The sequence below is a fragment of the Sardina pilchardus genome, chromosome 9, assembly GCF_963854185.1.
Source record: "Sardina pilchardus chromosome 9, fSarPil1.1, whole genome shotgun sequence".
Classification (NCBI taxonomy): domain Eukaryota; kingdom Metazoa; phylum Chordata; class Actinopteri; order Clupeiformes; family Clupeidae; genus Sardina; species Sardina pilchardus.
In genome coordinates this window covers 4,939,767-4,967,339 of record NC_085002.1, presented here as the reverse complement: position 1 = coordinate 4,967,339, position 27,573 = coordinate 4,939,767, and the positions used below count along the sequence as shown (strand labels likewise).

At 41.6% G+C, this 27,573-nt stretch overlaps 3 protein-coding genes across 3 annotated transcripts; all 3 read right to left on the bottom strand.

The window, feature by feature from the left end:
* Nucleotides 1-122: 122 nt before the first annotated feature.
* LOC134092124 (ubiquitin thioesterase otulin-like) lies at nucleotides 123-1,976 on the bottom strand (the record flags this gene model as incomplete). Its single annotated transcript, XM_062544922.1, has 5 exons — nucleotides 123-427; nucleotides 603-872; nucleotides 1,029-1,160; nucleotides 1,432-1,575; nucleotides 1,839-1,976. Coding segments are annotated over 5 exons (900 nt in total), but the record flags the coding sequence as incomplete, so codon positions are not given.
* On the bottom strand, nucleotides 1,861-5,614 carry LOC134092123 (uncharacterized). Its single transcript, XM_062544921.1, has 4 exons — nucleotides 5,575-5,614; nucleotides 3,661-3,893; nucleotides 2,618-3,484; nucleotides 1,861-2,501 (listed from the first exon to the last, which is right to left on the bottom strand). Exons 2-4 carry the CDS (start codon nucleotides 3,813-3,815, stop codon nucleotides 2,111-2,113), a joined length of 1,413 nt encoding a protein of 470 aa, XP_062400905.1. The 5' UTR covers nucleotides 3,816-3,893; nucleotides 5,575-5,614; the 3' UTR covers nucleotides 1,861-2,110.
* Nucleotides 5,615-7,452: 1,838 nt separating this feature from the next.
* LOC134092121 (class I histocompatibility antigen, F10 alpha chain-like) lies at nucleotides 7,453-11,075 on the bottom strand. Its single transcript, XM_062544919.1, has 5 exons — nucleotides 11,068-11,075; nucleotides 9,482-9,786; nucleotides 8,443-8,718; nucleotides 7,766-8,050; nucleotides 7,453-7,469 (listed from the first exon to the last, which is right to left on the bottom strand). Exons 1-5 carry the CDS (start codon nucleotides 11,073-11,075, stop codon nucleotides 7,453-7,455), a joined length of 891 nt encoding a protein of 296 aa, XP_062400903.1.
* Nucleotides 11,076-27,573: the final 16,498 nt, after the last annotated feature.

Here is a 27,573-nt window from a genome sequence, read left to right as displayed (position 1 = left end):
ATTAGTCAACAATGAGCTATACCTTGTCTACATCTTCCAAAGGAAATCTTCCAGACAAAGGATTCACAATACAGTCATAAATATGATGCTGAGATAATATATTTAATAGGATAAGTTTAAAATGTGAGATATTGTATCCTGAGTTAGCCATGATTGGACGTTGATTACTTGAGTCAACAATCAAGCAGCAGCAAAATAGCTGGTTGGCCAATCAGTCAGATTCTTCAGAGAGGTCCTCTTCAGCACAGACAGGGTTGCCAAATGCCACGTCATAATGGCGGTCGTCCTCGGTTAGCAGGCAGACACAGTGCCTGCCCTGAATGCTGTCATCTGGGTAAAATGAGATGAACTCCTCTGTTTCCGCCATGTGCAGGCGGTAGACCTTGATGGTGTGGCGCATTGCGCAACTCAGGAGAAACATGTCTACCTGTAATGGAGAAATAAAGAAAACAGACATTAGTAAGCAATGTTACAAAAGAAACCTTTGATAGAACATTCAGTCTGCCAATCAATAGGACAGCAGCAACAACAACAACAACAACAACAACAACAACAACAACAACAACAACAACAACAACAACAGTCTCCCTGACCCCTCTCACCTGCTCCATGCCTCTGCTGAAGCCAACCTGACTCAGGTGGTTGGCAAGGTACGAGCGTGGAGACGAGGAGGTATCGCGGGCGAATAGCAGCCAGCAGAAAATTGGCAAGTTGTCGCCCCTCTGTTTGGCTGTATGCAAGTCCACGGCATGGGCTAGCATGAGTAGCTTGAGTGCCTCTATGACACCGAACTCGTCTTCTCCGCCCTGAAACAGCTGCTCACACACACTCCTGCGACCTTCGACCCCATGGGAGGCTGCCGCAGCATGCCACTGTAGAGACGCGAACATTAATACAGAACCTCATTATTACAGTGCCTTGCATTATACTGACTAATATGAAAAAATAAAATGTTAACCAAGATTAACATATTGCTACAGGTAACACAATATCTAACCACTGCAACAGTATACAAATGATATTTGTACCCAATTCTGGAGAAGGCGCAGATAGCATTTCAGCAGACCCACAGACTTTTCGATCCCACCCGTGTGTTTGCACATGTCAGGGAACAGCCAGCCTTTAATCAGACCATACCGAGACTCGAGCTGTTCAGGGATCTAGGAAAATGGGCAATTCAAGTGAAATGTTTGATACATTGAAGGTCCTGATTAAACCTTGCTCTACTATGATAGAAACAAATTACTGTGGTTAACAGTGAATCACATTTTCTTATCACTTTCTCCACTTGAAAATTAATAGTTTCAAATAATAATAATAATAAAAAAAAAACATAGTTGAATTTCTTGGGAGACACTGCAGTACATTCTGTATGAGACCATGGTACAGTAACTCTCCCAACAATGTGCAGCCTAGAGAAGATAGGCATACCAATAAGATGCTCTTCTGCTGCAGCCAGCAAGGAGGCTTGGTGGTGTGCATCAGCGCCTGGTAGAGGGAGGCTCGCAGGGCACAGTAGTTGTCACCTTTGACCCGCCGGAGGAATCCAAAGCTGTGGGAGAGCACAGCGTAGCCCTGGAGAATACCCCACACAGAGAAACAGAGTTAATAAGGATTAAAGGCAAGCTTCATGGTAGAGGTCTGCACTGCCGCAGGAGTCCCGCACAGACCTCTACTGCATATTGTACAGATGCAGGCAGGACCGGGACAAAAAATGGCACATTATTGCGGGAGCGGGACAGCATGTTGCGAGAGTGGGACTGAAGAATCTGTCCCAGCAGACCTCTGTCAATAAACTTGTGAACAGTGAAAATGCAAGCGTAACATGTAAAACAGACTTTTCTGATGACGATGCTCTTGGTGGTCTGCCCTTTCCATTCACTCTCACTGTAAACAGAAATGTCCACGGGCGGCCCAAAGCTGTATTGGTCCTGGTCCTGATCTGGAGCTGTATTGAGAGGAGTGACAAGAGACTTTTACTGACAAATGTAAATGTCAAGAAAATATATCAGTACAGCAATCATTCACAATTGACAATTTCAGTGCATTCTTTACATCAGTAATCATATACATGTGACAAATAAACATCCTTGTATCCTTGTATTTAAGATCATTTGCCGGTCCTTTCCATGAGATCTTGCATCTCCAACACATTCTCAATTACCACCTCACCATTATACAGACCCTCCTCACTGTAGGGAGAGGTTGACTGCCCCTTTGGAGCGTCATTCACCACCACCTCAGCTGACGGATTCTGAACCAGCCGGTTCTCCAGCTTTACAGCTGGTAAGGTGATGGGGCCCAGGGACAATGGCCTCTCCATTAACACAAGCCATTTGATGGCCTGTGCAGGGGGTAAACTCTTCGCCTCCAAGCGTAGCTTATCCTGCTTGGAAATCGGGGATCTCACTGAGGTCCCCTGTGACTCCACCAGGTTGCCCAGTGAAGACGCCGCGCTCAGGCCAAACACCACGTGGGGGGCAGAGTCTGCAGCAGAGTCTCTGAACACAAACAGATGAAAGATGAGTGTTAATAAGGAGATGCATCTCACTAAGACTTTCCAAGGTAAACTGATTATTGTCTGAAATGATATCAGTAGTTAACAGGTGCCACTTACCTAATCTCAGCCAATCCAGCTTCATCGGTTTTAAATGAGGAGAGGATGTTCATTCTATCACCATGGCAAAGCTCCTCTCTGAGCTTCATGTCCTTGGCTGAATCATGTGCAGAACCATTTAGGCTTGCAACAAGCTGATGAAGCTCAGAAAGTGCCTTCTTAATTGGCGTCATCAGCAGCGGCATCTTACGGACCTTGAGAGAGCAACCCAAGGACTCCGGCCTCTCCATGAAATGAAAACCTGTGTACAGCTTTGCAAAGGGAGCACCCTTTGACTGCACATTCGTATCCAGTTGGGCTGACACCAGCCCTGCAGCAGCTACCTCCTGTTGATATCGGAGTACGCTCTCGGTCAAAACTTCCGACACCAACCCTGCAGCAGCTACCTCCTGTTGATATCGGAGGACACTCTCGGTCAAAACTTCTGACACCAACCCTGCAGCAGCTACCTCCTGTTGATATCGGAGTTTACTCTCGGTCAAAACTTCTGACACCAGCCCTGCAGCAGCTACCTCCTGTTGATATCGGAGTTTGCTCTCGGTCAAAACTTCCGACACCAGCCCTGCAGCAGCTACCTCCTGTTGATATCGGAGTTTGCTCTCGGTCAAAATTTCCGACACCAGCCCTGCAGCAGCTACCTCCTGTTGATATCGGAGTTTGCTCTCGGTCAAAACTTCCGACACCAGCCCTGCAGCAGCTACCTCCTCTTGATATTGGAGTATACTCTTGTCCACAGCAGAAGCTGCCTCCACATGGACGTTGGTGGCAAGTATGGATGCACTAGGCTTCACCTGTTGCAAGATCTCTGGCAGGTCTAGTTTTGACTGGCTAGTGCCCTCATCATTGGTGAGCAATCGTGAGTCAAAGCTGCAAAGTAGGATATAGTTTGATGAATATAAAAAAATAGGTTTCAGATACAACTGCAGGTATGAACAGCTGATCCTTGATTTTTATCCTCATCTATGCCTTATAAGTAGAGCACTGTGCTGACTGATGGCCATACTAGTAGAACATCACAGGCGTACAACTGTTCTCTGTCTTACCTATCTGCACTAGTAGTGCGTGGTGTCACTGAGCCACCCTCCAATACTTCGACAGAGGTCTGCTGGCTCTGACTGCCCTCATGTCGTGACCGCTGCTCCTCCTCCTGGCGGTCCCCAGGATTTGCACGGCAGCAACAGCTCACTGTGTTCCCCATGTCCTGGGACCTGGCTGGGGTCTCAGCTCAGTTGCTCAGGCAGGGAACGAAGCTCTTAACGGCTTCCATAATGTGAACCTGTGTAAATGGGAGAGATTAAAAATGAGTTCCTAATGAGCTCCTACAGCAATATACAGTAAGTTTATTAACTAAAGTTGATCTCTCAGCTGTTTTCCTCCATAAATTGACTGAAACAAATACACTGATGCAAGGTGGTTGAGAATGACCAAAGATCCTTGAATACTAACCCTCCACTTTAACCTAACTGCATGAACATCGAAAATGAACTGACACTGTAAACTGTTGACAGAAAATTATAAATGAGACAGTCTTGGATTTTTTAGGACAATACATTAATGATAGGCCTACATTAGTGTAATGCATCCTTGTATTGCAGCCTTTTTCTCACTCAAACTGAGAGAAACTAGTTAGACACTCACGATTCATACACACGAATAAACAAATTCATAGCCTTAGCCTAGGTTACTTATCCACCATTTGAAGCTTGCGAAGATATTGCAGTAGGCTAGTTTCTCTATCCGACGAGTAGACGCTAAACAGTGTTACACTTGTATCGGGGTTCAGAGGAAATGGTAATGTTCGGATGAATGTTCTAGTAACTTTAGGTTCATAGGGGCACGTCATAAAGTCGATAGAATGTTCACCATCTATGACGTGGATGGCAAACGTTCACGTCAGAGTCTGATCTGCCTCAGGGGTCTCGGGGTTTTGACTGTCTGTCTTCTGTTTACTGAGTCGACCTGTAACTAATAGCCTATATAAACACTAGGCCTCCATAGGCTATATTTCATTGTAGCTACTGCTTTTAACTCATGATAGCCTAGGCCTATATTATTACCGACGTGGGCCTTCTGGAATCTGTCATCTCATTAGCACACATTAGCCTGCAAACTTAGGTGATGTGTAGGCTAATTGGTCGAGTTTATGGTTATGGATATATGGTTATTTAGCAGACGCCTTTGTCCAAAGCGACATGCAAATAACAAATTAAATTAACAGTGAACAATTATAAAATAGGGAGAATAGCAATATTATCAATAAAACAATCATTTTAAGCACTAATCTAATGAGAAATAACAATGAAAGTGAGTTTAGCCTGTTTGTTATTTAAAAATAGACAGGGCTACCATTATTCTCATAATTTGCTTCATCCTCCGTCTGACTGATTTGGTGCGAGTTTGTGTCGCGTTCGTTTAAATGTTTTTGCGACATAACAGTAAAGACCAATTTTGCTTAATCATTTTCTCCTCTTCTGTTTAACTGATACTATACATAGCGGTGCAGAAATTATGTGAGGTGCAGTTCCACCCGAAAGACACGTCTTGTCCCATGGATCCTACATTCTGTAACTAGAAAAGCAATCAGAGCACAAACCTAGGCCTACATAACCGCTGCATCCAGACGGGAATACGGATCACTCCTAAATTTAGTCGTTTCTTCCTTGGGTCATTTAATCAGACCTTCCCTGACAATTTCATCGAAATCCATCCGTAACTTTTGAGTTATCTTGCTAAGGCTAAAGAGACAGACAAACTAAACCAACAAACAAACCCCGATGAAAACACAACCTCCTTGGCGGGGGTAGGTCTTGAGATTTGTCTTAATAATCTGATCAAATAATGAACAGGCATCTATGCATGCCGTTTCTCCTCACAACTAGCCTACAGGTAGGCCAACACAGCAGACAGAAAGCTGCTGGAATGATCATGTCAATTGACAGACATTTCGACTGGCTTACCTGTTCACCTTTTGAAGATTGTCTCTAGGATACCGATAGGTTGTCTTTCCAATTAAATGGTTAGACGCTTAACAGCAATTCGCAGTCGTAATGTTTTTTAACATCGTAAGTTGCAGGCGGCTATCCGAATTAATTAATCACAAAGGCTATCCGAATGTTGATCTATTATGAGGTGTTAGAACGACTTTGTAGGTAGGTGCAGAGCCATATAAAGATCTCTTTATATGGCTCTGGGTAGGTGGAGATATGGCTCTGGGTAGGTGGAGTGGTGATAGTAGAGAGGGTTAAAGCGGTCAGTAGGCTAATCAGTAATGAAGGATCTTTCAGGTGGTTTACAGGTGGTTTACATTAATATAAATATGTGCAGTGTATTAGCAGTAACCTACAAGAGCAGACTATAAATATGGCTATACAGTATGAACAACATGTAGGCCTACATATTATGTGCAGTGTAGTAGCAATAACCTCACAAAAGCAGACTATAACAGCACAGATATGTGCAGTGTAGTAGTAAGAATAAGATGTATGCAGTGTAATAAGATCACAGCTGTAGCTATTCCCCTAAATGCAGTCTTACCCACATTAAAAAAAAACTGTTCACTGTTAATTGAAACTATTGCACTGTTTTTATTTGTAAGTCGTTCTGAACAAAGTGTCTACCAAATCCCATAACCGTAACCATAACTTAAGCACAAGTTATGATGAGAGCTAATTACTGTCTCACTTCCCCTATTGAGTAGGCTTATAGAGGAAGTCCCACACACTGTCTATTACGCATGCAACAAACATTTATTAACACAACGTTTCGGTCATGTAGACCTTCATAAACATGACCGAAACGAGACAATGTGATAAATGTTTGTTTTAATGCGTAATGGACAGTGTGTGGGACTTTTTCTATAGGCTAAGTATCACTGGTAAGCCTTACCTTGTCCAACACCTGTCTCAACAAAGAGGTGTGCAAAAGCGCTTTTGAACCCATTGAGTAGGCTACCACTTTAAACTGATCTCAGAATGTATATGTGATATTAAAACCCCACAGTTACATTATACAGTATTGTATCTATTGATGTGAAAATGTCTAGTTTAGTTTAGTCTTTAATAATGTAGGGATGTTGGAAGAAAGTAAGAGACTCTGAAAACAAAGTTCAAATGGGAATATTTTACAAAGAATTTTTCTGTGTGCAGGTGAAATTCACTTTAAAGCAAACCCATAACAAAGGTTTTCTATGTGCACATTATTACACAATTACTGGTTTGATATTAATGGGTGCAAAAATGAACAAAATCACAAAAATCACAGGAGATGAATGCAAAATCACAGAGGCTCAATGCCATTGCTTGCCATTGTTACACAAAGGAATGTATTTTGTATGCTGGGAGCAAAAACATGATGAACAGAACTGGTAACATGCTATAGCTAAACTAAACATGCTAACTAAACAAATCCTCTCATCCCCCAGCACACTGGTTATCAACAGCCAATTAACCAAGTCAGGACTGCGGAGGGTACAACCCAATAAATTGTATTTCTGATTTTCCCATATTGTTCTCTGTCAGGACACAAAGATGGTGCATGTTTAAGTTAACATGTTTACGCTAACATCCCAAAGCAGAATCAATGGCAGAAGGCAGACATATCATTTTACATAATTGTGTGAATTGCATGACGGCAACTCACCTTACGTCTTCATTCTGACATGATCCAAACAGTAACAAGAGCTGTCATCATCCACCCAGTAATGATGCCAAGATGAGTGCTTCCTGTATGAGAAAAGTAATCCTCATTCATGGGGGTAAAATGTCATAGGGGAATGTCCTCTATACTGTCGTGCCATACTGTTCAACATGCAAATATTACAGTAGTGCAGCATCTCCTTACAGATGAATTGATTCTTGAAATGAGAGCATTTTAATATCAGCTTGCTCCTGCCATAGACTTCTCTTAGGTGCAAACTTTTTGCTTTTGACATTTTAAAGACCTCTAGACATATTATAATGCTACAAAAATTAAATAAATGTCTTTCATTATTTGTTTGTAGTTGTTGTATGTATGTGATGACAATTTAGAGAGGAAAAAAAAAATAAAAACCTGAAAATATGAGAAATAAATTAATACATAATATTAATGTGTGTGTGTGTGTGTGTGTGTGTGTGCGTGTGTGTGTGTGTTGTGCTTGAATGACCTTACCATTGACCTCAGTGAGGGTCCTGATGATTGGCTCTCCACTCTGGTGTGCCACCTCACAGGTAAACCTGAACTTTTCCCTCTCCTCAGGTGACACTGTGAGCACGACTCTCTTCTGGAAGGTTCCGTCTCCATTAGGCAGCGTCTCCCCCACGTCCACGTCCTCCTGCATCTCCGCTCCATCTCTCTTCCAGGTGATCATCACCCTGTCAGGGTAGAAACCTGTAGCGTGGCACACCACAGGAGAGGAGGAGGAGCTGCTCAAGAACACAGAGACCTCTGGAGGAACTGGGGACATATAAGGAGAGGAAAGAGACATTGAGGAAACTGTACACCTTTTGTTCCAACCTTATTCCCTATTTGTATCATCCAATTAAGGATAACAGAACACAAAGTATTTCGAAGATGATGGCAGACATGAGCTGTGCAAGTACAAGGTAACAAAACCAAAGACAGGGCTTCCACTTTGACTAGCAGTAATGCACAATAATGGTGGTCTTCTGCAACTAAAATCTACAGTATACTCAAGAAAGTTGGAAGAAACATGTTTAGCAAACAACATGTTACATTCCTTTAAATGTGATGTTTTGTTTGTGGCTTATGAGTTCTTAAGTCACTAAAGAACAATTGTGTGTAGTGTCCATTATACTAGATGCTCGCTGTTGTGTGAGCTGATGTACCTTTCCTTCCCAGAGTGCTGCTGCCATACTGAACATATTTCTTCAGCCAGTCAGTGCACTCGTGGGTGAAGTAGTCCTTTCGGCCCTGAATCTGGGAGTCGAAACGGTCCCATTTGAGTTTAGTGGGGACGGCCTGGAGCACTGCTGCCACCCATCTCATGTTGTCCAGATCCAGGGAGATGAAATCTGCTCCTTCATAGCCATACTGCTCACTGCCGCTGGTGGCTTTGCCGTCATCATAATGGCAGCCGTACATTCTCTGAAAAACATGCACTCCTAAGAGACAGGGAAGAGAGATAAAGACAAATGACACCTACAATATGAAACCCTCTGTGAGCCTGTACGCCCCCTGCACTTCCATGTTCACAAATGGAAAGCCCAAGTAAAGGCAGAGGGAGCAGCAATAAATCCCCATGGGGTACAGCACAGAACAAATATCAATGGCAAGACATTGTTCAGTCAGAAGTATGAGGGGGTTAAGGGGAGGAGGTGAGGTGGCAATAAAAATAGCAGAAAAAGCCACTGGCAGCAGATTGGCAAAGGCAGTTTAAATAGCGCTCTGAACGATCTCCGCCAATGCAAGCGGGGTCTGGCCGGTTGGCACTTAGCTGGTAATCAGCTGGCAATCAGCTGAGCTGTTACAGTAGATTGGTGGCATTCCATTTATGAAAAGGCACCCGACCCGTTTCATATAAAGACCCACAAACTTTTGGGAAAATGTACTTATTTGCTGTCTACTCCTGAGTGAGAAAAGAGGATACACACCCTTCTCTTCTCTGTGTGTGCAAATACCCACTCTGGCACTACTAGCATAACACACACTACAGTATATGAAATGGTGGAACAAGACAATGGCCGGGTTTCCCAGATTCGTTAAGAAGCTCTTAAGTGCTAAGAACTTCGTAGGAGCGCTCTAAGAACGTTCTAAGAATGCTCCTAAGAAGTTCATAGCACTTAAGAGCTTCTTAATGAATCTGAGAAACCCGGCCAATATCTTGACAAGTGTCAGGCCTCATCCGTAAACAGCGGTTCAACTCACCGTCACTCTGATTAAAGCGCAGTTTTAAAATCTCAATGTCTGCTTTGAGGGCCTGCTCAGCCATCCTGGCCAGACTGGTCTCCTCCTCCCAGTACCGCTGATCCAGATTATCCGCCATCCACCTCTGCATGGGAACCATCCTCTGTGTGCTGCTGTCATAGTAACAGACAGTCACACCATCCACCATCCCAACGGCTACAAACTCAGGGAAAGCTGGGATTCCTGGTGTAGCTATGTAGAAGTACCGCAGAGAATGGATAGCTGAAAAGCACAGGACAAGAACAGCAACTCTTTCAAGCAGCAGACTGTTATTTCAAAGTAGGCAGCGGGCTGGAGGGAGCTAGAATGTATTGATATTCAGGTAGTAAATCCCAAATATTTTAAATTAAAGGGTTTTAAGATCAGTTGCGAGCACACTGGATTCCTTTTTCTGGGGTGTAGTATGGGTTTGAGTCTGACCGAGTGCAGTAGTAAACACAATGCAGGTTACTGTATAGGGATCTGTGAATGTGAGCTGTCAATGTTTTCATGCTTTTTATGCCTAAACTGATGCCCGTGTTTGGCATTCTGTTTTATTTCTCTGAACTGTTCCTGAGCGTAAATAATTATAACAAAAAAGCCTGGCAGTTTGAAGATCTTTGTCACTGATGTATGTCTCAAAACCAGATGTTTCACGTCTTAAAAGAGTTGGTTTAACTTGTTAATCTTCGGAGACACAAGGGTGTAAGTCAATCATAGGCACAGTTTTGTAGGCCTAACTTAACCTAAGACCTAACATTTTTTGGGCTTACGCACTGCAACAAAATGTCTTCACCAGAGAATAGAAGATGTGGTAGAAGAAAGTGTAGGCCTACAAGCAGGGATAACCCTTGCACCCTGGAGAGGATTGTGTGAAACAAAACCCATTCAAAAATAAGATTTCTGAGATACTGAATTTGGGATTAGTCATAATCATCCAAATGAAAAGAAATAAACATTTGAAATATATCAGTCTGTGTGTAATGAATGAATATAATATACAAGTTTCACTTTTTGAATAGAATTACAGACGCAAATCAACTTTTTGATGATAATTATATGACCAACGTTCAGTGCACTCAAGCTGAGCTTAGCTATGTGCTAATCATAAGGCTAATAACACAACTATAACTTAATATTGCCTTTAAAATCAGGTCGCTGATTAATTCAGACAACTGCTTTGAAGGCAGACCTGTGATGTTTAACATGTTTACAGTAAGAAAAATGAAATTGCCTAATCTCTGGGTTGTTTTGATGCAATTAGGCGATCAGAAGTTAACATTTAGCCACTCCATATTAGCCTGCATGGCTAACTCCTGTGGTAGCCTAACAAAGTTTTCACAAAAAGACAGACTTACGACACTGAACCAGCGCAAGGTGAAAATACCAGAAACAGAAAGGAATTTCACCAGCCCTGTGGGATATCATGTTTTCTACTGTGACAGGACAGGAGATTATTAATCTAATTCACAAAATTGAAGCTGGCTGGTCTTCCTTTCTTCCGGTTCTCTTCGATATTGATTTCACCTTAAAATGTGCGTTTGGGCCCACTGAGTGGCGCTGTTTACCTGAACATCGAGCCATTGTGCAGAACTGGCTTGATCACCGCAGAATTACTAATTTTAAAGACCTGTCAGTAACCTGTGTTATCACCATGTATTTTTTTTTTTTACCTGGGAACATTAATAAGTGCTGATCATTATTCTTATCACCAGGGTAGGCTATTTCTGAGTGCACCCCTCAGCTGTGCTATATTCACAATATAGAATGGCCTCTTCGGGCTTGCTGCTTATGAAAATCCCAAGTAGCAGGGAACACAAAGAGCAGCAACTATAATTTTTTTATATCTATGGCCCACAGGCCAGCATGCTAGCTCAGCTCCTCATGCTGTCACTGCCAGGTATTTATCAGTTTACCAGGGTGGCAAGTAGCCTACAACAGGCGTATTTATCAGTTTGTGTGTGCTCATCAGGCCCCACATTCTCATGGTGCTGTGTTTTCAACTGAGCACTAACAAATTGTATGTTGGACTACAGTTACAGTTACAGTCACAATTATGGTGCTCAGCAGACACTTTGGACACTTATGCACAGAGGATGAGTAGTCTATGATTTCCAAAAATAATTTAACATTTTGATTGGTCTACAGGACCCTTTCCCACTTTACCTGAGTCCATTTTAAATGGTTATGGTTATGGTTATGGTTATGGTTATTTAGCAGACGCCTTTGTCCAAAGCGACATACAAATAAATAACAGTACAAATTAAATAACAGTGAACAATTACAAAAAGGGAGAATAGCAATATTATCAATAAAACAATCAATTAAGCACTAACCTAATGAGAAATAAAACAATGAAATGAGAATAGCAATCAAATAAGTCACTCAGTTAATTATATAAAAACAATAACTATAGCATGGTATGGCTAAGTTTAAGGACAATAGCAGAATAAATGTCAAATTCTAACAATGGACAAATTATAACAAAACAATACTATTATACAAACCATAACACATAACAAACGCTCAAAAGACTAAGTGCATATTAAACAAATATGCCTTAAGACCCCTCTTGAAAGATCCAAAACTGTTGCTGGAACGGAGAGCACTGGGCAACTCATTCCACCAACACGGAACCACTGAAGAATAGGATCTACAGTTTGACCTAGCATGAATGGTTTATGTAAATACATGTACATGTAATAAATAATGTCAGAAAATACATTAGCAATTCTGTATCATGTCAAAACTAAATTCACACTTACATTTGTGAATGGAACATTAAAATGTGATCATAGACACTGGTTATCAGAACTTTTCCTGAGCCCATACGTTATGTTCTTTACAGAAAAGGGCTGGTTTTAATGCTGTACCATCTGAGGTCCAAACGACCACGGCCAAAAATGTCAGCCCTGACCCTTCTTTGAAAATTTCTCTGGATTTTCGGAATATTTGAATCACATTACATACTGTAGATGATGACAATTTCATGATACATTATTTTTACGCATATTTTCATCATATGCCCACAGGTGATGAATACCTCTACATCTTTACATCTGAGAGGGATGTTCTTTTTTTATCCACATCAATGGTTCCAGTTCACCTGATTATTTGTAAAATGTTCCTACTTTTTGTTGTCTTTATCATTACACGTTTCCAGCCTTTTGTTGCCCCGTCCCAACATTTTAGAGATGTGTCGTTGGAATCCAATTTAAAATGTGCTCATATATTTTCAAATGACTCTAATTCAAGTTCAACCATTAACATGTTGAAATATTATGTTGTCGTTATGCAGAGTACAAGTAAAGACAACAAAATGTGGTTTGCATCTAAACAGAAGTGCAAAAAAGCAGAAAAGTGCAATCAATATGATACAAAGTATAGATAGGTGGTGGAGACAGGACAGTGCAGTGTAGAGAGTAGTATACCGTTAACAGATGGTTTACAATAATATAAATATGTGCAGTGTATTAGCAGTAACCTACAAGAGCAGACTATAAATATGGCTATACAGTAGTATGAACAACATGTACAGATATGTGTAGTGTAGTAGCAGTAACCTTACAAAAGCAGACTATAACAGCATGTACAGATACTGTATGTGCAGTGTAGTAGCAATAACCTTACAAGAGTATAGAGACTATAACAACATTTTTTATTTACATTTTACACAGCATCTCAACTCTTTGGGAAAAGGGGTTGTATAAACCATTGGATTTTATACTTATAGTTAGGCATTTAGGTCTATGTGTTGTCAGTGTATTTTAGTATACCAATACATTGTAAAACTTTTACATTCATATAGCAGTACACCTTTCACATTGATAGAGCTGGTACTTGCTTTGTATTGGCTGTATTTGCTTGGCTGCTCAGCTGATGTATACAAAAGGGTATGAGGCACGTGGGGATCCACAGAAGTCTTTACAATCTCTGCATTACAGTACATCTTTGCTGTGCATAGTCAACAATGAGCTATAACGTGTCCATATAGTAAAGTAAGTAAGTAACTACTTTGTCTATATCTTCCGAAGGAAATCTTCCAGACAAAGAATTCACAATACAGTCATAAATATGATGCTGAGATAATATATTTAATAGGATATGTTTAAAATGTGTGAAATTGTATCCTGAGTTGGCCATGATTGGACGTTGGTCACTTGAGTCAACAATCAAGCAGCAGCAAAATAGCTGGTTGGCCAATCAGTCAGATTCTTCAGAGAGGTCCTCTTCAGCACAGACAGGGTTGCCAAATGCCACATTATAATGGCGGTCGTCCTCGGTTACAAGGCAGACACAGTGCCCGTCCTGAATGCTGTCATCTGGGTAAAATGAGATGAACTCCTCTGTTTCAGCCATGTGCAGGCGGTAGACCTTGATGGTCAGGCGCATTGCGCAACTCAGGAGAAACATGTCTACCTATAATGGAGAATTGAAGAATTCAGACATTAGTAAACCATGTTACAAAAGAAACCTTTGATAGAATATTCAATCTGCCAATCAATGGGACAGCAACAACAACAACAACAACAGTCTCCCTGACCCCTCTCACCTGCTCCATGCCTCTACTGAAGCCAACCTGACTCAGGTGGTTGGCAAGGTATGAGCGTGGGGACGAGGAGGTATCGCGGGCGAATAGCAGCCAGCAGAAGATTGGCACGTTGTCGCCCCTCTGTTTGGCTGTATGAAAGTCCACGGCGTGGGCTAGCATGAGTAGCTTGAGTGCCTCTATGACACCAAACTCGTCTTCTCCGCCCTGAAACAGCTGCTCACACACACTCCTGCGACCTTCGACCCCAGGGGAGGCTGCCGCCGCATGCCACTGTAGAGACGTGAACATTAATACAGAATCTCAGCAAACCGAATGTGTGCCTTGCAATACTGACTGATATGGAAAAATAAAATGTTAACCAAGATTAAAATATTGCGACAGGTAACACAATATCTAACCACTGCAACAGTATACAAATGATATTTGTACCCAATTCTGGAGAAGGCGCAGATAGCATTTCAGCAGACCCACAGACTTGTCGATCCCACCTGTATGCTTGCATGTGTCAGGGAACAGCCAGCCTTTAATCAGACCATACCGAGACTCAAGCTGTTCAGGGATCTAGGACAATGGGAAAATTCAAGTGAAATGTTTGAAACATTGAAGGGCCTGATTAAACCTTGCTCTACTATGATAGAAACAAATGATTGTGGCAGTGAATCACATTTTCTCATAATTTTCTCCACTTGAAAATGAATAGATCCCACAGCTTTTCAAAACAAAGAAAAACATAGTTAAATTTCTTGGGAGACACTGCAGTCCATTCTGTATGAGACCATGGTAACTCTCCCAACAATGTGCAGCCTAGGGTAGAGAAGATGGGCATACCAATAAGATGCTCTTCTGCTGCAGCCAGCAAGGAAGTTTGTTAGTGTGCATCAGTGCCTGGTACAGGGAGGCTCGCAGGGCACAGTAGTTGTCTGCTTTGACCCGCCGGAGGAATCCAAAGCACTGGGAGAGCACAGCGTAGCCCTGGAGAATAGCCCACACAGAGAAACAGAGTGAATGAGGATTAATAATAAGCTCCATGGTAGAGGTCTGCACTGCCCCGGGAGTCCTGTGCAGACCCCTACTGCATATGGAACAGATGCAGGCAGGAGCGGGACAAAAAATGGCAAAAAATTGCGAGAGCAGGACTGAAGAATCTGTCCCAGCAGACCTCTCTCATTAAACTTGTGAACAGTGAAAATGCAAGCGTAACATGTAAAACAGACTTTTCTGATGACGATGCTCTTGTTGGTCTGCCCTTTCCATTCACTCTCACTGTAAACAGAAATGTCCACGGGCGGCCCAAAGCTGTATTGGTCCTGGTCCTGATCTGGAGCTGTATTGAGAGGAGTGACAAGAGACTTTTACTGACAAATGTAAATGTCAAGAAAATATATCAGTACAGCAATCATTCACAATTGACAATTTCAGTGCATTCTTTACATCAGTAATCATATACATGTGACAAATAAACATCCTTGTATCCTTGTATTTAAGATCATTTGCCGGTCCTTTCCATGAGATCTTGCATCTCCAACACATTCTCAATCACCACCTCACCATTATACAGACCCTCCTCACTGTAGGGAGAGGTTGACTGCCCCTTTGGAGCGTCATTCACCACCACCTCAGCCGACGGATTTTGAACCAGCCGGTTCTCCAGCTTTACAGCTGGTAAGGTGATGGGGCCCAGGGACTTTGGCCTCTCCATTAACACAAGCCATTTGATGACCTGTGCAGGGGGTAAACTCTTCGCCTCCAAGCGTAGCTTGTCCTGCTTGGAAATCGGGGATCTCACTGAGGTGTCCTTTGGCTCCACCAGGTTGCCCAGTGAAGATGCCGCGCTCAGGCCAAACACCACGTGGGGGGCAGAGTCTGCAGCAGAGTCTCTGAACACAAACAGATGAAAGATGAGTGTTAATAAGGAGATGCATCTCACTAAGACTTATCAAGGTAAACTGATTATTGTCTGAAATGATATCAGTAGGTGCCACTTACCTAATCTCAGCCAATCCAGCTTCATCGGTCTTAAATGAGGAGAGGATGTTCATTCTTTCACCATGGCAAAGCTCCTCTCCGAGCTTCATGTCCTTGGCTGAATCATGTGCAGAACCATTTAGGCTTGCAACAAGCTGATGAAGCTCAGAAAGTGCCTTCTTAATTGGCGTCATCAGCAGCGGCATCTTACGGACCTTGAGAGAGCAACCCAAGGACTCCGGCCTCTCCACAGTGAATGAAACTCCCTTTCCAGTCACCTCGTCAAGGTATTGAGATGCCACAATCTCAGTAGTGTTGGTCAAAACTTCTGACACCAGCCCTGCAGCAGCTACCTCCTGTTGATATCGGAGTACGCTCTCGGTCAAAACCTCCGACACCAGCCCTGCAGCAGCTACCTCCTGTTGATATCGGAGTACGCTCTCGGTCAAAACCTCCGACACCAGCCCTGCAGCAGCTACCTCCTGTTGATATCGGAGTACGCTCTCGGTCAAAACCTCCGACACCAGCCCTGCAGCAGCTACCTCCTGTTGATATCGGAGTACGCTCTCGGTCAAAACCTCCGACACCAGCCCTGCAGCAGCTACCTCCAGTTGATATCGGAGTTTGCTCTCGGTCAAAACGTCTGACACCAGCCCTGCAGCAGCTACCTCCAGTTGATATCGGAGTTTGCTCTCGGTCAAAACTTCCGACACCAGCCCTGCAGCAGCTATCTCCTGTTGATATCGGAGTTTATTCTTGTCCACCGCAGAAGCTGCCTCCACATGGACGTTGGTGGCAAGTATGGATGCACTAGGCTTCACCTGTAGCAAGATCTCTAGTGGCAGGTTTAGTTTTGACTGGCTAGTGCCCTCTTCATTGGTGAACAATGGTGAGTCAGAGCTGTAAAATAGGATATTGGCTATAGTTTGCTAAATATAGAAAAATAGGTTTTGGATACAACTGCAGGTATGAACAACTGATCCTTGATTTTTATCCTCATCTATGTCTTTTAAGTAGAGCACTGTGCTGACTGATGGCCATACAAGTAGAACATCACAGGCGTACAATTGTTCTCTGTCTTACCTATCTGCACTAGTAGTGCGTGGTGTCACTGAGCCACCCTCCAATACTTCGACAGAGGTCTGCTGGCTCTGACTGCCCTCATGTCGTGACCGCTGCTCCTCCTCCTGGCGGTCCCCAGGATTTGCACGGCAGCAACAGCTCACCGTGTTCCCCATGTCTTGGGACCTGGCTGGGGTCTCAGCTCAGTTGCTCAGGCAGGGAACGAAGCTCTTAACGGCTTCCATAATGTGAACCTGTGTAAATGGGAAATATCAAAAATGGGTTCATAATGAGATGCAATGCAATATACAGTAAGTTTATGTACAGTAAATTTAACCTCTCAGCTGTTTCCCTCCAATAATTGACTGAAACAAAAGATATGTGGTTAAAAATGAACAACAAGTCAAAAGAAAGAGAATGATAGCCGAACCAAAGATCCCTGCAAGAACATTTAACTGACACTGCAATCTAGTGTAGACAGAAAATTAAGAACAACACAGATTACATGATGTGGTGTTGGCTACATTAGACAGACATTAAATTGTTTAGAATAATCAATTATTAATAGGTCTACAGTATAGTGTGCAGCCTTGTACTGCAGCCTTTTTCTCACTCAAACTAGTTAGACACAGACGATGACGATTCATACACACCAATAAACAAATTCATTGCTTGGCCTATGCTACTTATCCACCATTTGAAGCTTGCGAAGATATTTCAGTAGTTCCTCTATCCGACGAGTAGACGCTAAACAGTGTTTACACTTGTATCGGAGTTCAGAAGTAATGGTAATGTTCGGAAACAACTTCAGCAACTTTAGGTTCATAGGGGCACGTCATAAAGGCGATAGAATGTTCAGATCTATGACGTCATTCATTCACGCAGGTTTGTCTCAGGTTTTTGTCTGTCTGTCCTCTGCTTAGCCTAGCCAACTGACTGACTCCATCTGTAACTAATAAACACTAGGCCTATTTCATTGTAGGCATACTGCTTTAAACTCATGATAAACTATCAACGTAGGCCTTAATCTGCGGTCATTAGCACACATGAGCCTTTAAAACGTAGTGAGGCACAATTATACAGCTTAGGTGATGTGTAGGCTAATTATAGGCATATGTGTTTAGGCTGTTTGTTATTTAAATATGGACAGGGGCACCGGTATTATTTTAATAATTTGCTTCAGCCTTACCGTCTGACTAATTTGGTCGATTACCGAGTAGCGTCTCGCTGCGGCTTGCGGGAAGGTGCTTGACATCAAGCTGTACTTGCTCTTTATTGCTGTCTCTTTCAGACTGATAATGATTAACGCTGCGATGTCCACATATTCCAGCTCATTCTGCAGTGTGATGTCTTGTAGACACAGAGGGAGACTGTTTTACAGATTGTTTTATCTACTTGTATATTTAGAAAATATAATTAGTAACACAAATGTTTATATTTTGTTGATATACTTCTGGAAATGGTTTATTTTCTAATAATAATAAAAAACACTATAGTAAAAATAATAATAATTAAGAAAAATCATATTGTTCCTTTTTTGTTTATTTGTTTTGTAATCTTTGTCGGTATGGCCCTGTTCTGGGACCTATAGGAAGTGTAGATTTAAAGCAATAGCTGGACATTTTTTTTTTTATGTCAACCAGAAGTTGGTTCCTATAAGGTGAATATGTGGTGAAAAATGAAATAAAATACAGTATAATCCACAGAGATGCAAACAATCTGCACCACAGCCCGACTGTACGGTAGTGTACAAAGCTTTATTCACGATGGGGTAGACAGGCTACAAACACACAAGCACTCTAGGTGAGCAGAGCAACAAGTCTGCCCTAGACAAAGTCTTCCCATTATTTATAGGACTATTAAGCTGGCTATTGAGGGAATACATGAGATGCAATGAAGAAGCTGTCCTGATTAACCAGAAAACCTTTAACCCTTCACTTTCTCCAGTCACCCCCACAACTCCCTGTTTGGCTGAGAATGTATAATTGAGATTTCTTTCATAAACCATGAAAAACATCTTGTGTCTTTCCAGCAAAATGGGAACGTCTTACATTATTTCACCGGGAGTGATGCCATTGCCTTGAGGTAAGTGATCAATATTGGTGTTCCTGGTATCTGCCTGTCAAGACCAGAGCTGTCAACTCTCCTGCTTTGAGACACCTCACTTCCGAACACCACATGTCTTCCTCACACTTATGTTTTCTGTACACATGTTTTCACATTCACAGGTACGCTGTATTTGTGATTTTTTAATTCAACTGAAGACTAGACTACAGTAGATGTAAGGTGGATTTAAAACATAATGGCACTTGATAAGTGTTAAATTATCTGACTCTCTCTCAAAACAATGTCTTTATCAACCAATCACAGACTAAACCATCAACTTAAACTAACATAACCGGTATGTTACATTCTGTATTGTTATCTTCATTAATGTTAATATAGAAATATCAGTAAGACTGACACCAAGTACCTTTAGGCTATTTGGACAAAAGGGAGGACATGAGAACCGTTCATCCTGATGAATTAGGAGAGGAGAGCAGAGGTCTGCTGGCTCTGACTGCCCTCATGTCGTGACCGCTGCTCCTCCTCCTGGCGGTCCCCAGGATTTGCACGGCAGCAACAGCTCACTGTGTTCTCCAAGTCCTGGATCAGCTGTTCATACCTGTTCATGCAGTTGTATCTAAAACCTATCTTTCTATATTTATCAAACTACAGTATATCCTACTTTGCAGCTTGTTCATCAATGACGAGGGCACTATAGCCACTCAAAACTATACCTGCCACTCGAGATCTTGCAACAGGTGAAGCCTAGTGCATCCACACTTGCCACCAACGTCCATGTGGAGGCATCAAAGAAGGTAAGGAAAGGAGAAGAAGGAGTAGAATGAGCCAGATAACGAGTTGTGATAAATGCTCCAATAATACTGTAGGCTAATAAATAAGTGTAGCGTATTTACACACTTTACACACTTCCACTTGCCCCAACTCTCACTCTTAGCTGATCTAAAAGAGGTTGGTGAACAATATGCAGCTATGATGATTATGGTTATGAAAGGTAATTAAAACAAATGTACAACTCATTTTACCCCTGCATATGTGTATTTTTCAGTGAGGGTTGTGGGTTAAGGGCTGTAGGCCTCCTCTTCATATCGGTTTCATTTCATTGTCGTAGGAAACTCTCTCTGGTGTGTGGTTTTCCTGTTCCCCCTGTTTGATGTCTGTGTGTCAGACCCCTTTTCAGCTCCTTCATCGACATGGCTGTATGCAGTATGGTGTGTTTTCTCTATGGAGTCATTTTTACTATTCACCTAAACTGTAAGTACAGCGCTGACATTTTGTCAACATATCTAAAATTAGGTATTAATCAGATATTAGGTATTAAAGTTACAGAAAAAGTAGCACATGGGGGCAGCAAGTCTCCAAAAAAAATAGACAATTTAAAATGGTTGTCAGGAAAAGAAGTTTGGTAATTTAATGCAAACGGTTGGAGTTTATATTACGGGGACGGGGTCAGATGAAATTAAATGAACCTTATAGGGAAACAAACATTTATCGTGGGTTTGATGTACATACTGTACGGGTGACTATACTGAAAATAGCCCTACAATACATTGTTAAGTGTGGTGTCTGGATCTGTGATACTGCTTTTGAAAGACATTGGGAACGTCAGGGTGGATGGTATCATGAACTCCATTTAAATCCACTATATTGCCAACAGTATTGGGTTACCTGCCTGGACTCGTATATGAACTTATGTGACATTCCATTCTTAATCCGATTCCATAATATGATGTTGGTCCACCCTTTGCAGCTATAACAATGCTGGAACAGGAAGGGGCTATCCCCAAACTGTTCCCACAAAGTTGGGAGCAATTGTCTAAAATCTTTTGGTTAATGCTGAAGCATTCAGAGTTCCTTTCACTGAAACTAAGGGACCAATCCCAGCTCGGGGTTGACCCCTTCCTGTTCCAACATGACTGTGCACCAGTGCACAAAGCAAGGTCTATTAAGTCATGGATGACAGAGTTTGGCGAGGATGAACTTTTGGGATGAAAGCGTAGACTGAGAGCCAGTCTCCTCGTCCAATATCTGAGTCAGACAAATGCACTTTTGGAAGAATTGTCAAAAATTCCCATAAACACACTCCTAAACTTTGTGGAAAGCCTTCCCAAAGGAATTGAAGCTGTTATTGCTGCAAAGGGTGGACCAATGTCATGAATTAAGAATGGGATGTCATTTGAATTCATATGTGAGATGAGGCAGGTGATCCAATACTTTTGGCAGTATAGTTTATCTGTATTTTAAATCAAAATCTGTCTTTCTCTGTAAAGCATTAAGGGGGTCATAATTGGATCATCCAGAAGGTCGATGATCTAAAGCATATGTCCTCAACAGAGAAATTGTTTACTGAACACAAAACGTCTGCCATGGCCATTGCAATCCCCTGATCTGAACCCAATAGACAACCATTCAGTTGAGCTAAAGAGCAGAATAAACAAGAGAGTCTCGTAATATGAACAAATGACCAAAAGTTGATTATGTTTAAATGTCTTTAACACAACTTTACCAGAGGTAGCCAACTAATAAATGTGTTGGGTATTGTTTGTTTTTGAATAAGAAAACTTGTTCTTTCTTGTTTCCTGATCTCTCTTTCCTTAGATCCATTTCACATCACCAAAGCTCAAGGTCAGTTTACAATCTGAAGTGCTTGTCTCATGACAGATGTTAATATATAATTGAGTCACACAAGTACATATGTATTGCAATTATACTGTAATAAGGTCTCGAAAGACCTTTTTTCTAAATTCTCGATGCAAGCAGGGATATTAGTATAATTGTTTTTTATTCATGATTCATTGGTGCCTGCCTATTCAAACCATTGTACCGCAGTGTTTTCACCTTTAAAGCCAGCATCAGTGATTTTATGATGTGGCTATATCATATCATGCTGACTTCTTCTGTGTTTGACCACAGTTGCTTCTTCTTTAGGTTAACATTGTGCTTCAAGTATCTGCAATTGATTCTTCCATTTTTTCTGTTCTGATATGTTTGCTTGTGCGGTAGTGGTAGCATAATAGGTGTTTTAGACCATCAGACTTGTCATTAAATGGACACTTCACCGATTAGCATTAAGCTTTGTATCTTTAGAAAACCAGTCATTCGCTCAGTTTGCCTTGAGATGGGAGAAATATGGATTTCAATGAAACCCATGAATAGGACTTCCTGCTTTCAATGATGTAAAATTATGATTTTTACATCATTGAAAGCAGGAAGTCCAACATTGAAATCCGTATTTCTCCCATCTCAAGGCAAACTGAGGGAATGATGCACGACCATTCAAAAACATGACTGGTTTTCTAAAGATACAAAGCTTAATGCTAATCGGTGAAGTGTCCCTTTAATATATCGTTTTTTCTTCAAAAATGCATTTTCACAGGGTCATCCCCTACTTTGACAGCGTCCTCATCCATTCTAAGTGAGACAGACTCAGTTTATCTGAGCTGTGCGGTCTCTGGGTCTCCTTTGTCAGAGTGTATATATGTCGTCTCCTTACCGGATAAAAAGGCAAATAAATACACAGCTCCAACATGCCAGCTGTCCATGACAGGAGAACACCTGATATCGCCAGGCTTGGTCACGTTACCTGTTGAAGTCAAAATGAACTGCTACACTGTTTATAATCCATCACAGATATCAAAAACTGTTTCAGTTACTGTTACAGGTAAGATATGTCTTCACATTTGAAAGTTACTTTGTTGTTTTTATGATTGTTATGTATGAAATTGCTTTAAAAAGTGTAAAACATTTTACCATGTTGTAAGTCGCTTTGGTTAAAAAGCGTCAGCCAAATGTAATTTAATGATGCCGTGAAGACTGTGTGGAGTATTGGAGATGTCACGAAATCGTTTTTTCTTCAAAAATGCATTTTCACAGGGTCATCCCCTACTTTGACAGCGTCCTCATCCTTTCTAAGTGAGAAAGACTCAGTTGATCTGCACTGTTCGGTCTCTGGGTCTCCTCCTTCGTCAGAATGTATTTTCTCCTTAGCGGATAAAGAAGCGAGTACGTATAAAGTCCCAACATGCCAGCTGTCCGTCACAGGGAAAGAACTGTTGAAATGGTCAGGCTTGGTCAAATTACCTGCTACAGTCAGAGTGAAGTGTGCTGATAAACTATCACAGCATTCACAAGCGGTTTCAGTTACTGTTAAAGGTAAGATTATGTCCTGTCATTTCAAAGTTATTCAAATAGAATGCCATTGACTGAAAGACTGTGTGGAGCATTGGAGATGTGATATCCTCTGACCACCAAGAGTCAGTTCTGTGATCCTCCTTATATCACCAACACAAAAAGGCTGGGCACCATGGATATTTGCCCTGTATTATGAAACACAAGACTATGAAAGAGAAGATTAAAGGAGTCTTTGACCAATATGTAGGCCTGCTGTGTACTGTCAAATTGACTGCTCCGCACAGAAAATTAAATTCCAAAAAGTCTTATAATGTCCAGATATTGTAAAGTCTTGCTCAATGTGTACCTTAAATAAAAAAAAGAGGTATGTCTGTTATTGTCTCACAACAGCACCAGTTGCTCCTCCTCCAAAGCCCAACCTGAAGATCTCCCCTGCAGTCCTCAGAGAGAGCAGCACAGTTCAGATGACCTGTGAAGTACCTCAGTCTCAGTCTGCGTCTCTGTGTCTCTTCTACCTGGATGGGATAGAAGCTGCTCCATACAGTCACCCATCATGTCAAATCTCCCTCAGTGGTGTTCAGATCCAGCAGTGGACGCGTCAGAGTTCCCCTCTAGAGGCTAAAGTGGGGTGCTATTACCTCACAGCAAACATGACCGTTAAATCAAATCTCTCTGACCTTGTTTCATTGACTGTTCTGGGTGAGAATTCTCACATTCTAGTCAGTCTGTGTTTGATGTATGTCAATTAATTTTACAGCATGTTACCTCTGATTTGTGTATGTATGTGATAACTGTCTGGTCTCAACACAGACAGACTGCAGAAGCCTAACATAATGGTCAGTCACGATGGTTCCATCTCGATTGGCTGTGACATACCCAAGCATTTTGGTGAGGCCACCAACTGCCAACTTTACACTGGAGATGAAAGCCATTTTTATCTAACAATGAAGACATCAAAGAGTGCGTCTGGAGAACTGTCTTGCCAGTTTCCTGTGAATGAAGCTGAATTATTCATACGTCTGCAGTCAGTGGGAAGCAGAGGGGTGAGCTGTGATTATACAGTGAACATAGAGCCTCCATCACTCTCTCCTCGCAGTGACCCTTACAACTTTGAAGGTCAGATATCGCACATGTTAAAAGTGAATTACTTATCAACCAATTCAAATGAACATTACTTTTAATAATGTAAACTTTAGATCTGATGACTTGAGATGACTTGGTAAAAACTCAACTCAATCGCTTTGTGAATAGAGTCTGGACACTCTATATTATACAGTGAACACGCTTCATTCAACCACATTGTAGTAACGCGACGCTTTAAATTCTCAGTAACGATAACGGCGTTGCAACGATGAGAAAAGTAATTAATTAGATTACTTTGTTACTGACAAATTAACACCGTTATACTTAAACGCCGTTACTCCCAACACTGCTCACGATTGTGAAACCTTTCCTGTAGTGGCTAAAATTCCCTCCTTGTTATTTCTTAAAGTATTCAATCATTTAACCACTTCCAGACGGAAAGAACGAGTCTACGCGTGTTTACTGTTAACGACGGTAGAAAACAGTGTGTTCGCTCCGTCCTTTACTGAACACTGAACAGAGACAAACACAGTTTCAGTTTCAGTTCACACGTGAACTGGCCACGTCATAGTTCAGAGTGCACTCCTAAGTGCTCTAATTTTAATCTAGGAAATGATTCTAAACACTATTATCTAAATCTGAGTCTAAATGATAAAAATGGAAAATGGCACTAACATTTCCAACACTGGCATGGTGATGGGCATACTGTATAGGCCTAGTGTTAATTTTGAAATCATTGGTCATGCCAACCAATCACATTGATCAGGGATTCTTGACGTTACTTCCTACTTTGCATAAACTTTGCAAACAGACAAGCACCATTGGCAGTCAAGAAATAATATATGTGAGCCTACCTTTGCTGTAAATAAATGTACACATTCTTCCGACTGCAATTTATGATATTTGGGCAGCCGTGGTGTACTGGTTAGCGCACCGGGCTTGTAACCGGAGGGTTGCCGGTTCGATCCCCGACCAGTCCACCATGGCTGAAGTGCCCTTGAGCAAGGCACCTAACCCCTCACTGCTCCCCGAGCGCCGCTGGTTGGGCAGGCAGCTCACTGCTCTGGGTTGTGTGATTCACCTCACTGTGTGTTCACTGTGTGCTGTGTGTTCACTAATTCGGTTAAATTGGGTTAAATGCAGAGAACTGAATTTCCCTCACGGGATCAAAAAAGTATATATTCTATTCTATTCTATGATATTTGTAGGCATTGCTACTGATTTACTGCGACCTTTTGAATCTGACATTGTTGAATTATTATTAATGAATGGGTCATGTAGAATGTAAAATGCAATAAAGAAAAATACATTTAATTCTAGCCACGTTATTTGGATGGTAGGCTACAGCTCTGAACTAGATAGACCTGGGGGTACAAACAAGGTTTTCACTAATTCTTTGATAGGTAACACCGCAGTTTTTTATTCTGCTGTCCACAGCACCCACAACAACAACACGTGGAACAACAACAATAGCATCAACTTCAACAACAGCACGTGGAACAGCAATAACAGCAACTTCAACATTGACATTAACAACAAAAATACTAGCAACAGCATTTGCATCATCCTCAGGGCCAGGTAGGTGCAGTATAACCAGGTACAGTATAAGGTGTTTTAAGGACCCCCTCCAGTGAAGTTTTCAACCTTGTCCGTATGCTGTGTGCTCTGTTTTACAAGACACATCAAGAGCAAGTTGCCTATATGCCATGCACACACATCAACATTATGATTGAGGATTTCTGCTCAATCACAGCCTCAGAATGCAAAGTCAAGCTGTCCTATATGCCCATCTTAAGTGTACTGGACCAGTCTTAAGTATTTTGCTTGTACTAGCTGGGAACAAGTGGGAAACTTGTTTGTCCGGTCCAAGTTGCGGAGATGTGGACTTGTTGTGACTTTGTTGTCTCTTTGTAGTTCAACTGTAGTCCACATGGACTTTGTCGTTTTAATACAAGCTTTGCAAATATTATGTTTTTATATCACTTAAACTGCATCTTTCTTTCACACATGCATCACATCAAATACATACATTTACTAATCAATGATTTACCAATTATACTTGCCACCATAGTAATTGCAGGAAGTCTAAGAAAGACTGTATTAATGATTTGCATTGTCCTCTTCCTCATGTGATTTGTTGGCATAAACCCAGTGGTTTTAACCTCGCTTTTTAAACTCTGCTCTCCACTCAATCTGCAAAGGATTCCTTTGCATTTGGTAAACTGTTCAATTCTTCTCATGCATGATACCTGGTTTTCAGTGAGTCGTAGGCATACCCGGCATGACGCTGTGTCTCTAATTAAGGTCCATGGATATCTGTGCCAGTTGTGGCACTTGCAGTGGGCCTGTTCCTGGTGGTCCTCAAGGCTGCTTGTCTCTGCTCTAGTGAGTTTTTCCACTTTCTTGTCATCAGGTGTCTTCAGTTTGATTTTTACTATGAGTTACTGAGACTGCCTTGCCACTTAGCATTTTAGCTGTTTGTTGAAGTCTGTTTGATTGTGATATATAATGAAGGTATAGCTGGGTTCAGTCGTGTTTGTAGTTAATGTGTGTTTATTTGCACTACTGGTTACATGTAAAATTGTGCTTTGTTGTACACTGGTATTTCACCTGTTCAATGGCAAAAAAATGATTGTACAGTAGTCTAACCTAATTCAATTACTAATCTAATTAAACATCTGCGTCATCTGGCAGTGTCGCGTCATCAACATTATCAATATAAGCATTAAGCTACAGTGAATGCCCTCCCTTACAATGTTACATATGTTCCTTGATGAATATTTGGTTGATTGGCATGTGGAAATGTTAAAGAAACATCTCTGTGTGATATGTGATTTTGAATTTTTTTAAACATTTTTCTTGTAAATGTTTGTATAGTATGCTGATGTAAATACCAAACTCTTTCCTACAGAGAGACATAAACACACAAGGTCAGAGAAATCAACAGCCCACACATCAAATACAAACACAAAATACTGACCTCCTTTGCTTATCATACAGTATAAATGTCTTTTCCTTGTTTCTGTCCAGATCACAGAATACCACCTATTGGAGAAGTAAGGAATCATGCCATACCAATCAATCAATCAATCAATCAATCAATCAATCAATCAATCAATCAATGTGTTACTACTACTACTACTATGGTATTAAAATGCTTTCATTGACTGCATATTGTGTGAAAACGACGTCAATTGTGTGAATTATGTGGCCATAA